We start from the raw sequence: 13,219 nt of genomic DNA, 5'->3' as shown, positions 1-13,219 counted from the left end.
CAATAGTTTTTTATATATTCTGGGTCAAGGTTTGGCTTTTTCAAGAGAGGCGTTATTACTGCCACTTTTAGTGAGATTGGTTCACATCCGGTGGATAGAGAGCCGCTTATTATATTCAACATACTGTAGGAGGGCCAAGCACAGGAAGCAGCTCTTTCAGTAGTTTAGTTGGAATAGGGTCCAGTATGCAGCTTGAAGGTTTAGAGGCCATGACTATTTTCATCAATGTGTCAAGAGATATAGTATTAAAAAAACGAGTGTCTCCCTTAATCCTAGGTCCTGGCAGAGTTGTGCAGACTCAGGTCAACTGAGCTTTGGAGAAATACGCAGATTTAAAGAGGAGTCTGTAATTTGCTTTCTAATGATCATGATATTTTCGTCATAGAAGTTCATGAATTTATCACTGCTGAAGTGAAAGCCATCCTCTCTTGGGGAATGCTGCTTTTTAGTTAGCTTTGCGACAGTATCAAAAATACATTTTGGATTGTTCTTATTTTCTTCAATTAAGTTGGAAAAATAGGAAGATCGAGCAGCAGTGAGGGCTCTTCGATACTGCACGGTACTGTCTTTCCAAGCTCGTCGGAAGACTTCCAGTTTGGTGTAGCGCCATTTCCGTTACAATTTTCTGGAAGCTTGCTTCAAGGCTTGGGTATTTTCTGTATACCAGGGAGCTAGTTTCTTATGACAAATGTTTTTTTGTTTTAGGGTATTACGTAAGTTTAAATTGAGTTCCTCAGTTAGGTGGTTAAATGATTTTTGTACTCTGACGTCCTTGGGTAGGTGGAGGGAGTCTGGAAGGGCATCTAAGAATCTTTGGGTTGTCCGAGAATTTAAAGCACAGCTTTTGATGATCCTTGGTTGGGGTCTGAGCAGATTATTTGTTGCGATTGCAAACGTAATAAAGTGGTGGTCCGGTAGTCCAGGATTACGAGGAAAAACATTAAGATCCACAACATTTATTCCACGGGACAAAACTAGGTCCAGAGTATGACTGTGGCAGTGAGTAGGTCCAGAGACATGTTGGACAAAACCCACTGAGTTGATGATGGCTCCGAAAGCCTTTTGGAGTGGGTCTGTGGACTTTTCAAATCATCCAGCCGGTCAGTTAGTAAGACAGTCAGTCAGTCAGACAGTCAGTCAGTCATACAGTCAGTCAGTCATACAGTCAGTCAGTCATACAGTCAGTCAGTCAGCTAGCCAACAAAGTCAGTCAGACAGTCAGTCAGCCCGTCCATCAGTCAGTCATTCAGCCAGTCAGCACCACCAATGACCAGTAGAGGGAGCTAGAGGAGTAGAACTCAGGCTAGATAGGTAGATATTGAGTAAGCATACAGAATGTTGTGACAGACAGGGGTTGAATTACACTACTTAACATAAAATGACGATAACGCATAGAGGGCTGGAGCACCATTACTATGCTTCATCATGTCTGAAAATGACTTTTGGAGAAAGGTTTGTCAAACCTCCTAAGCAAACGAACAAGAAGTGTTTTGATGTTGAACTTAGACACGATGTGCTCATAACGTGTCCTGCTCCTATCCATGATCTCTTTGTGCCAACGTCTTTGTCCTCTAGTTAACTAAAAAGCTCCTTTAAATCATGATGTTCTGCATAATTTGTCCCTCGTTTGATCAATGATACAGTAGGGAGCCTTGAAGGAGAGTCGCGAGAGGGTTTTAAGGGCCTTTTGACATTATCTCATAAACAATGGAGCGAATACACTAACATTACAGTCCACAGATTGTTTACTAATACGCTACTACACTTCAGTATCACACTGCGTGCGTGTGGGTGTGTGTATATTCTCTGCTGTGTAAGGTGTCACAGAGAGATGCTGTCAGTGAGAGAAAGAGGAAGATGTGAGTAGAGAGTAGGAGAGCTTTAAGAATTTGTTGTGGGGGTGTAGGTGCAGTGCATCAGTCTGTGACTAACCGAGATGAAGGGGCGGAGGAGGACACACCTGCGTCAGTATGTACCCACTAGGATATATGACAAGATTCCAGTAGATGACAAGAATTACTTGACTCCAATTGTTGTACAACCAGGAGCTCTCATTGAGATGAAGACTGAAAGACAGAAGGGTTGAGAGGAACAGCGTGGGCCGTATTGGTGTACCTGAGAGTGGAGGGTGGTGTGTGTGTGTACATGCATGTGTGTATATGTATGTGTCTGTTCGTGTGATGGTCCCAGGGCTGTGGTGAGTGAACCGTGGGCTCTAAAACAGGGTTATAGCCAAGAGTCACTTAGAGGGCAACCTCATTAATTACCCCCCTCCTTTTACCCTTTCATTTCTCCCTCCTTTCTTCTATGCCACCTCCCTTCTCCTCTCCTCTCTAACCTCCAAGGTTAATTCAACCGTATCTCCCAATGAGCCTCACTTTTCATCCCCCCTCCCATGTCTTCCCCTCACTACCTCACCTCTCTTGGGCCCCCCCCCATCCCCGTTCCTCCCCTAACTACCTCATCTCTCTTGGGCTCCCCCATCCCCTATCCTTCCCTAACTACCTCACCTCTCTTGGGCTCCCCCCATCCCCTATCCTTCCCTAACTACCTCACCTCTCTTGGGCTCCCCCAATCCCATGCCCTCCCCTTACTACCCCACTTATCTTGGGCTCCCCCCATCCCCTATTCTCCCCTCACTACCCCACTTCTCTTGGGCTCCCCCCATCCCCTATCCTCCCCTCACTACCTCACCTCTGTTGGGCTCCCCCCATCCCCTATCCTCCCCTCACTACCCCACTTCTCTTGGGCTCCCCCCATCCCCTATCCTCCCCTCACTACCTCACCTCTGTTGGGCTCCCCCCATCCCCTATCCTCCCCTCACTACCCCACCTCTCTTGGGCTCCCCCCATCACCTATCCTCCCCTCACTACCCCACCTCTCTTGGGCTCCCCCCATCACCTATCCTCCCCTCACTACCCCACCTCTCTTGGGCTCCCCCCATCCCCCATCCCCTATCCTCCCCTCACTACCCCACCTCTCTTGGGCTCCCCCCATCCCCTGTCCTGTCTGCTCCTCATTGCCTCCACTTCTCTCCTCAATAATCCTCTTCTTTCCCTTTTCTCGCCCTGCCCTACCTTCTCCATCCTCTCTGCCAGTATGTACACTGAGCAGACAGACATAGACTAGCATAAAGATTAGATCTCCTCTGCTCCTCCTGCCCTACCCTCTGCCCTCCTTCTCTCCTTCTCTCCTCCCTCTCTACCAGTGCTTACCTTGAGCGAGCAGACAGACAGACAGACAGACAGACAGACAGACAGACAGACAGACAGACAGACAGACAGACAGACAGACAGACAGACAGACAGACAGACAGACAGACAGACAGACAGACAGACAGACAGACAGACAGACAGACAGACAGACAGACAGACAGACAGACAGACAGACAGACAGACAGACAGACAGACAGACAGACAGACAGACAGACAGAGAAAAGGGAAGAGAGAGGAGAGAGAGAGTTAGGTACTCCAAACTATCAGCCCTTAATTCAAATTAATGGGAGGATTTCCAGCACCAACTTTACTTGATGTGGGATGCTTTTGCTCACTCTCTCTTTCCTATCCCTCTCTCTGTCTCCTATATGAGGCAGGTTATTGATTTTCAACCAAACAAATGTCATGTTTTATTTAATAACTGACACTCTCCAGTGCTCCCTCCCTATTGATTTAGTGAGACATGATGAGTGTTCATGTTGAACACATTGTCAAAGCTGATTTATCTGCATTTGATGGCCTTCAAGAAAATAAAGGACATTTCAATTCCTGAATTTGAATTACAATGAATCTCTTCAGTTGAAAACAAATTGATTCTAATGTTTCAAAACATGATAGATTGATAACAGGGCTGTCCAGAAACAACCTCTATCCTCTACCCCTATAGCCCTAGCTCAAGTCAATCTGAAAGGATCAGATAGGTATAAACAACCTTTCCCTCTAACTGGCAAGGTGGAATTGAGGTCCCCTGAGGTCCCCTCAGGTTTGTGTTTTATAGTTGTTTCACCTTGAGTTCCAGTTCATTGCATGCTGAGTCCCCACAGCTTTTTTCACTAATGCAGGAAAGAGGGAGAGGGGTTGAAGAGAAGGTGAGAGGGGTGAAAGAGAGGATGAGAGGGTGGAAGAGAAGGGGAGAGGGGTGGAATGGACGGTGAGAGGGGTGGAAGAGAAGGTAACATCAAATGTGATACCCAGCAGCAGGTTCACGTTTATTGTCATGAGTCTTGTCCTGGAGGCAGAACTGAGTGATTTCGCCTTCAAAAGTCAAAATTGCAAAGTCAAAAATGTAAAAATGTGCTTTTTTGTATTAATTTAAGGTTACACTTTTTTTTTTAAAGGTGCTATCTAGAACCAAAAAGGGTTCTTTGGCTATCCCCATAGAATATCTATTAAATAGATTCTTCAAATTTTGAAGAACCCCTTTTGGTTCCAGGTAGAACCGTTTACACAGAGGGTTCTACCTGGAACCAAAAAGGGTTCTCCTATGGGAACAGCCGCAGAACCCTTTTGGAACCCTTTTTTCTAAGAGTGTAAGGTTAGGCATTAGGGTTAGCAGTGTTGTTAATGTGAGGGTTAAGGTTAGGTTTAAAATCAGATTTTATGACTTTTTGGCTGTGCCAGCTAGTGACTAATCTGCAGAGCTGCCTCCAGAACAAGATTCACGACAAAAAATGCTAACCTGCTACACAGAACCTCAATGGAATATTACTCAATGGAAAAAGTATGATTGATGTTTCCATTGATAGTACAGATATATTCCTTTGAAGACAGGAGTGTATCATCATGGTTACATGTTATCCATCTACAGTGCATGGGTAGGTAGTTCCTTCTACAGAAATAGAATGACTAGAATGGAACTTCCCATTCCATTATATTTCTATGGTGCCCTCCCTGTAGCTACAGTAAACTAACTGTGTGTTTACTGTCTGTTCCACAGACCATAGTTCGAGGGAACCGTCCCCCGAAGGAAGCGTCCATCAATGGTCTCCTGGAGGAGTTCGACAACATATCTGTGACACGTTCCAACTCCCTACGTAAAGAAAGCCCTACGGGCTCCCACCAGGCTGGGGCCCCCAAACCCGCCTCCCACCACCCCCAACACCCCCATCCCAACGAGGAGAACGGCTTCAGCCACTATTACTCCCGGTACTCCTGTGACCTGGACACCCCCAGTAGGGACTTCTCTCTGGAGCCTTACAGGAAGGACGGTAAAGGCTTTGCTCCAGATGGGGACTGGGCCGTGGGGAGACACTACCGCTTCCCCAAACAGAACGGCCACCTCACCCACGCCACCCGCATCCCCTTCTACCCCGACGCCATGCCTCAGAAGGCCGATTACGCCAAGCTGCCTCCGGACTACCACACCTACCTGGAGAGCAAGGTGGCAGGGGCGCGCTCGGCCGACGAGGTGGGCTCTGGGTCCGGGGTGGGCAGCGGAGGGGGGTCCGCCGGGTCCACGACAGGGGGGTACTACCGTGCGTCCGTAGGTGGCTCGTCCAGTCAGGACTACCGGGACGCGTCAATGGTGGGGACGCCGTCCCGCACCTCGCTGCACAGCGAGCAAATCAACTACCCGGACAGCGAGTGGAGCTACAGCGGCGTGTCCAGAGATGAATACGAGAAGAGGCCCAAGTCGTCGTATGTGAGGCAGAACAGCCCCACGCCGGCCATCAGACAGCGCTCCAGGTCGGGGTCTGGCCTCCAGGAGCCCAACGTGCCCTACAGGGCCAGCGGGGTCTTTAAGAGTCCTCCTCAGACACACCCCTACAGCTCCTACACCTACCCACGCCTCTCAGAGACACTCACCAACTCACAGGCCATGGCCAAGGTATGTCTGGGCTGGTGTGTATATTTCCATGTGATGGAAAATATTAATACCAAGGTATGACACCAAGGGCAACATGTTAGCACTGTGTTATTTTCTACTATTATCAACATAATAAATTATCTAGTTTTGGTAATAATTGTATCAGGTGATAAGTAATAGGCAGCATTTCCCTATGAAGAACCTACTAAACTGATAGGTTTGATTTGTTAGAATCCCCATCAGCCGACACCAATGGAGACAGCTGGTCTTACTGGGGTCTGACACATAAGACATTACAGACATTACAAACAATACAGACAATACAGACAATACAGACATTACAGAAGGGAGTTCCATGCACTCATGACTCTGTATAATTATGTACATTTCCTATAATATGTTCTGGACATGGGGACTGTGAAAAGACCCCTCGTGGTATGTCTGGTGGGGTAAGTGTGTGTGGCACTGCTGTGTGTAAGTTCCAACACATTTCTCTCCTCTATCTGTGTGATGGACGTAGTGTCAGCAGTTAATCTACTGTTCCCCAGCGGAGGAAGGCTCTGCTAAGACACAGAATTACCTTTACGGGATCCACACTAGATTCAATTAACTCTACACGCTACGATAACACAGTTCAGAGGAGGGGGAAGGGGAGGGCAGAGGGAAGGAGGGGAGAAATGGAGGAGGGGGCAGAGGGAAGGAGGGGGAGAAATGGAGGAGGGAGGGCAGAGGGGAGAAATGGAGGAGGGGGTAGAGGGAAGGAGGGGGCAGAGGGAAGGAGGGGGGAAATGGAGGAGGGGGGCAGAGGGAAGGAGGGGGCAGAGGGAAGGAGGGGGGCAGAGGGAAGGAGGGGGGCAGAGGGAAGGAGGGGGAGAAATGGAGGAGGGGGCAGAGGAAGAAGAGAAAATGTCCATCAGTCTGATACCACAGTTCAGCTGAGGGTGAGGGATGGGGGAGGACAGAGGAAGAGAGGTAGAGAGGGTGAGAGGGAGAGAGGGGGACTGGGATAGTTTTTCATTTGACTTACCGATTTCATGGCACAGGGTGTATGAGTTTATATATAAAATGATGCAAGATTCAGCTAAAATGATTGAACAGAATTCTTGCCACCAACAAAATGTTGAATATTTAGTGCATACAATCATCGCAGCTCTGCATATTTTGTTGAGAGGATACAGAATCAATAGACCACTTTGTTCTGGTATTGCCCTCAGGTAGCCTGTTTCTGGTCTCGGGTTCCAGAATGGCTGAAAAAGTATAACATTCATCTAAAATTGACCCTAGAAGTAGCATTGTTGGAAGATTTGGAGAGACCTGGTCAGTAAATTACTAATACTCTTAGTAAAAGTATTTATCTTCAACTCACAATCTGTGGATTCTATTTGATCAGATAGATTCAAATTGTATGTTAAACATCACAGCATAGTTGAAAGATATATGGTGCGTGGAAATCTAAAGAGGTTGGCCAGCAGAGATAGATGGGATGGACTGAGAGAAACTGAGGGTTGGGATGTGGAACTGGAGTCAAGTTGCTGGGCAGGGGATGGAATGACGGTCAAAGATAAAAGTAAAAAATGAAGTCAAAATAACCCCCCCAAAAGGTTAGTTTGAATGACACTGAGGTTTTTTCGAATGGTTGTGGGGCAGCTCTCGGGGAACAGTTCGGGGATCTTGGAGGGTTGTGGGGCAGCTCTCGGGGAACGGTTCGGGGATCTTGGAGGGTTGTGGGGCAGCTCTCTGGGAATGGTTCGGGGATCTTGGAGGGTTGGTGGTCTGGCAGTTGGGATCTTGGGCCGGTGGCGAGAGAAGTCTTCTATTGAGCTCCTTACTCTTTGACTTGTGAACTACAGATATACTGCAGACAAACATGTTCCTATAGAAGAGCTGCATGGAGGGGAATTATAATCAGCAGCGTAGTCTGTTTCTAAGTAACCGGAAAACAAAGGGGTTCATTCATTTATTTAGTGTTCTAGAAGAAAAGACAAAGTCCTGATAACATCTAGAGAGCATGCGTGTATGTGTGAAGCGTACGAGGCCCAAGCAAATACCGCTCTGCAACTGCAGTCCCCTATATCAGCTTCAGTTATGCAACAGTGGAGTGGCACAGTACATATGGAGATGTGTAAAAGTGACTTTCAGGCCTAGACCCAATGGAGATGCCATAATAATCCACATTCTACAGCAACGTTCTTCACTTCTCCCAGTCCTGGTCCTGGAGAGCTGCAGTAATGTATGTATGCAGGGCTTTGCTCCAACCCAGCACTAACACAACTCTTTCAGAAAATGTTTGTTTTTTATTGATTTGTTAAATTAGGTTTGTTAGTGCTGGGCTGAAACAAAAGTGTGCACACCGTCGCTCTCCAAGCGCAGGATACAAGAACGCTGTTAGAGTGCGTTTGTCATGAGTGGACTGACATTTCGGGCAAATGACATATAGGCTGGTCCATTTTCATCCCAGTGGGCCTGTCTAACTTGTTTAGGTTTTTTTGTTGCTCAAAATGATCATTATCTCGCTAATAATGGGGGCCTCGAGGGAAGAAATTATACAGTATATTAAAAATGCCAGGGCCGATTTTTGATCCCAGTTTATGTATCCTTTGTTGACCCTGCCGGACAAAGGCCTGTGTGATAATCTGAAGGTGAATGACAGGCTTACATCCCAGTGCTGAAACAATGACCTTTCATTGAACTGTGCAGAGCAGAAGGATCAGTCAAATGTATCATCCCTATTTCTCTCAGTCACGACTCTCCCCCTCCTCCTTCTGTGTAGCAGAGACTATATTCTGCACCTACAGTATTACACCAGCACTAGCCTATTATACACAAATATAGGAACTAGTTATTTATCTATATATTCATCCATCTAATACCTTTGCCGAACGATGTAGCACGAACAGAGAGTAACAACAAAATATATTACACTGATATACATACATTTGTGCTCTGTATCTGTTGAGGAGAGGAGACTAGCTGTAGTAGGCTGTACATCTGGTGTTACAGTAGTACTGGATATGCTGATGCAAACCCCAGGATGCCCTTATGAAATCCACTTAACCTCCAACACCTCAGTAAACACGCTGTCTGGGAAATGTACACAAGTAGTACCAGAAACAGTCATGTACAATGTGTTTTTTTATTACAATAACATGGCTGTGATTGGGCAAGACAGGTTCTATATCTGGTCACACTTTATACACATAATCATCCTATAATTTAAACAGAATTCACTACATGACTTTAGTTCCATCTGAAGAAGAAGGAGATCTTCGAGGGGTATGTGAAAAAACAGTCACTGGATGTGTCGTGACGCCTGTAGATTCCTAACATCAGTAGAAAAAAATACTAAAAACTAAAGTGTGTTGTAAGTGATCTGGAAGCTTAAGAACCACCATTCTTCCTGCCTCTTGGACCTTGTAATAAACCCACCTCTCTCTCTCTCCCTTCCTCCCTCTCTTCTCTCTCCCTTCCTGCCTCTCTTCCTCCCTCTTCTCTCTCTCACCCTGCCTCTCTTTTCTCTCCCTGCCTCTCTTCCCCCCTCTCTTCTCCCTCCCTGCCTCCCTCTCTTCTCTCTCCCTCCCTCCCTCTCTCACCTCCCTCCCTCTCTCCCTCCATCTCCCTCTCTTCTCTTCCTCCCTCTCCCCCCTCTCCCTCCCTCTCTCTGCCTCTCTTCTCCCCCCCTCTCTATCCCTCTCTCCCCCCCTCTCTTCTCTCCCTCCCTCTCCCCTGTCTTTTTCTCTTTGAGTTCAGTCATTGAACAAAACCCCCCTTTTTGTTGTGAGTCAGCAGGGGTATAACAGTAGACAGCACGGGGACTTACACACACACACACACACACACACACACACACACACACACACACACACACACACACACACACACACACACACACACACACACACACGCATTTAACTAACATGGATCAGGAGACCCTTGGCTGACAGCCAGCCGCCGGGGCCCGCCAATGATAGGGTGTCTGGAGAGTAGTCCATCCCTCCTGCAGACAACGAGGTGCACCGCCCTCCTCACAGTCATTCATTAAACAAGTCCACGCCACATCATTATACCGCCATCTACCCAGCCCTGCTTCTACTCTGTGTTTGTGTATGTAGGTAGAGGAGTGTGCGCGCGTAGGTGGAGGAGTGTGTGTGTGTAGGTGGAGGAGTGTGCGCGCGTAGGTGGAGGAGTGTGTTGTGTAGGTGGAGGAGTGTGTGTGTGTAGGTGGAGGAGTGTGTTGGAGTGTGTGTGTGTAGGTGGAGGAGTGTGTTGTGTAGGTGGAGGAGTGTGTTGTGTAGGTGGATGAGTGTGTTGTGTAGGTGGAGGAGTGTGTGTGTGTAGGTGGTGGAGTGTGTGTTGTGTAGGTGGAGGAGTGTGTTGTGTAGGTGGAGGAGTGTGTGTGTGTAGGTGGAGGAGTGTGTTGTGTAGGTGGAGGAGTGTGTTGTGTAGGTGGAGGAGTGTGTGTGGGTAGGTGGAGGAGTGTGTGTGGGTAGGTGGAGGAGTGTGTGTGTGTAGGTGGAGGAGTGTGTTGTGTAGGTGGAGGAGTGTGTTGTGTAGGTAGAGGAGTGTGTTGTGTAGGTGGAGGAGTGTGTTGTGTAGGTGGAGGAGTGTGTTGTGTAGGTGGAGGAGTGTGTTGTGTAGGTGGAGGAGTGTGTGTGTAGGTGGAGGAGTGTGTGTGTGTAGGTGGAGGAGTGTGTGTGTGTAGGTGGAGGAGTGTGTGTGTGTAGGTGGAGGAGTGTGTTGTGTAGGTGGAGGAGTGTGTTGTGTAGGTGGAGGTGTGTGTGTGTGTGTAGGTGGAGGAGTGTGTGTGTGTGTAGGTGGAGGAGTGTGTGTTGTGTAGGTGGAGGAGTGTGTTGTGTAGGTGGAGGAGTGTGTTGTGTAGGTGGAGGAGTGTGTGTGTGTAGGTGGAGGAGTGTGTTGTGTAGGGGGGGAAGTGTGTTGTGTAGGTGGAGGAGTGTGTTGTGTAGGTGGACGAGTGTGTGTGTGTGTAGGTGGAGGAGTGTGTGTGTGTAGGTGGAGGAGTGTGTGTGTGTAGGTGGAGGAGTGTGTGTGTGTAGGTGGAGGAGTGTGTTGTGTAGGTGGAGGAGTGTGTTGTGTAGGTGGAGGAGTGTGTTGTGTAGGTGGAGGAGTGTGTGTGTGTAGGTGGAGGAGTGTGTGTGTGTAGGTGGAGGAGTGTGTTGTGTAGGTGGAGGAGTGTGTGTGTACGTGGAGGAGTGTGTGTGTGTAGGTGGAGGAGTGTGTGTGTGTAGGTGGAGGAGTGTGTGTGTAGGTGGAGGAGTGTGTGTGTAGGTGGAGGAGTGTGTGTGTGTAGGTGGAGGAGTGTGTGTGTGTAGGTTGAGGAGTGTGTGTGTGTAGGTGGAGGAGTGTGTGTGTGTGTAGGTGGAGGACTGTGTTGTGTAGGTGGAGGAGTGTGTGTGTGTAGGTGGAGGAGTGTGTGTGTGTAGGTGGAGGAGTGTGTGTGTGTGTAGGTGGAGGATTGTGTTGTGTAGGTGGAGGATTGTGTTGTGTAGGTGGAGGAGTGTGTTGTGTAGGTGGAGGAGTGTGTTGTGTAGGTGGAGTGTGTGTGTGTGTAGGTGGAGGAGTGTGTGTGGGTAGGTGGAGGAGTGTGTTGTGTAGGTGGAGGAGTGTGTTGTGTAGGTGGAGGAGTGTGTTGTGTAGGTGGAGGAGTGTGCGCGCGTAGGTGGAGGAGTGTGTGTGTGTAGGTGGAGGAGTGTGTTGTGTAGGTGGAGGAGTGTGTTGTGTAGGTGGAGGAGTGTGTTGTGTAGGTGGAGGAGTGTGTTGTGTAGGTGGAGTGTGTGTGTGTGTAGGTGGAGGAGTGTGTGTGGGTAGGTGGAGGAGTGTGTGTGTGTAGGTGGAGGAGTGTGTTGTGTAGGTGGAGGAGTGTGTTGTGTAGGTGGAGGAGTGTGTTGTGTAGGTGGAGGAGTGTGTGTGTGTGTGTAGGTGGAGGAGTGTGTTGTGTAGGTGGAGGAGTGTGTTGTGTAGGTAGAGGAGTGTGTTGTGTAGGTGGAGGAGTGTGTTGTGTAGGTGGAGGAGTGTGTTGTGTGTAGGTGGAGGAGTGTGTGTGTGTAGGTGGAGGAGTGTGTGTGTAGGTGGAGGAGTGTGTGTGTGTAGGTGGAGGAGTGTGTGTGTGTAGGTGGAGGAGTGTGTGTGTGTAGGTGGAGGAGTGTGTGTGTGTAGGTGGAGGAGTGTGTGTGTGTGTGTAGGTGGAGGAGTGTGTGTGTGTAGGTGGAGGAGTGTGTGTGTGTAGGTGGAGGAGTGTGTGTGTGTAGGTGAAGGATGAGTGCGTGTGTGAGAGAGATTCTACATTTCAAGGTTTCCCTCCTCCTTCCTGCCCCGCCTCTTCCTTGTTGTCAGGTTTTCATTAGGAGACGACTCATGTCCTGTCGGAGTGTGTGTTCGGGGGGGGGGGGGGGGGGGGGGTGTGTTCGGGGGGGGGGGTGTGTGTTCGAGGGGCGAGTGTGTGTTCGAGGGGCGAGTGTGTGTTAGAGGGGCGAGTGTGTATTCGAGGGGGGAGTGTGTGTTCGAGGGGGGAGTGTGTGTTCAGGGGGGAGTGTGTGTTCAGGGGACGTGTGTGTTCAGGGGGAGTGTGTGTTCAGGGGAGTGTGTGTTCAGGGGGAGTGTGTGTTCAGGGGGGAGTGTGTGTTCAGGGGGAGTGTGTGTTCAGGGGGAGTGTGTGTTCAGGGGGAGTGTGTGTTCAGGGGGGGAGTGTGTGTTCAGGGGGAGTGTGTGTTCAGGGGGAGTGTGTGTTCAGGGGGGAGTGTGTGTTCAGGGGAAGTGTGTGTTCAGGGGGAGTGTGTGATCGGGGGGAGTGTGTGTTCAGGGGGAGTGTGTGTTCAGGGGGAGTGTGTGTTCAGGGGGAGTGTGTGTTCAGGGGGGAGTGTGTGATCAGGGGGAGTGTGTGTTCAGGGGGGAGTGTGTGTTCAGGGGGAGTGTGTGTTCAGGGGGAGTGTGTGTTCAGGGGGGAGTGTGTGTTCAAGGGGAGTGTGTGTTCAGGGGGGAGTGTGTGTTCAGGGGGGAGTGTGTGTTCAGGGGAGTGTGTGTTCAGGGGGGAGTGTGTGTTCAGGGGGAGTGTGTGTTCAGGGGGAGTGTGTGTTCAGGGGGAGTGTGTGTTCAGGGGGAGTGTGTGTTCAGGGGGGAGTGTGTGTTCAAGGGGAGTGTGTGTTCAGGGGGGAGTGTGTGTTCAAGGGGAGTGTGTGTTCAGGGGGGAGTGTGTGTTCAGGGGGGAGTGTGTGTTCAGGCGGAGTGTGTGTTCAGGGGAGTGTGTGTTCAGGGGGAGTGTGTGTTCAGGGGGAGTGTGTGTTCAGGGGGAGTGTGTGTTCAGGGGGAGTGTGTGTTCAGGGGAGTGTGTGTTCAGGGGGAGTGTGTGTTCAGGGGGAGTGTGTGTTCAGGGGGAGTGTGTGTTCAGGGGGAGTGTGTGTTCAGG

At 49.3% G+C, this 13,219-nt stretch overlaps 1 protein-coding gene across 2 annotated transcripts in view; it reads left to right on the top strand.

The window, feature by feature from the left end:
- LOC106608064 (serine/threonine-protein kinase PAK 5) overlaps positions 1-13,219 on the top strand; it is a 63,556-nt gene that overhangs the window by 34,581 nt on the left and 15,756 nt on the right. For both annotated transcript variants that reach the window (XM_014205744.3, XM_082976992.1), the window contains exon 2: positions 4,933-5,823. In XM_014205744.3, coding sequence (XP_014061219.3) covers positions 4,933-5,823 — 891 coding nt within the window. The remainder of the gene's footprint in view (positions 1-4,932; positions 5,824-13,219) is intronic.

This window comes from Salmo salar, chromosome 06 (genome assembly GCF_965601325.2).
Source record: "Salmo salar chromosome 06, fSalSal1, whole genome shotgun sequence".
In the NCBI taxonomy this organism is placed as follows: domain Eukaryota; kingdom Metazoa; phylum Chordata; class Actinopteri; order Salmoniformes; family Salmonidae; genus Salmo; species Salmo salar.
Note: the sequence above shows the minus strand (reverse complement) of the source record. Positions and strands in the feature narration are given on the sequence as shown.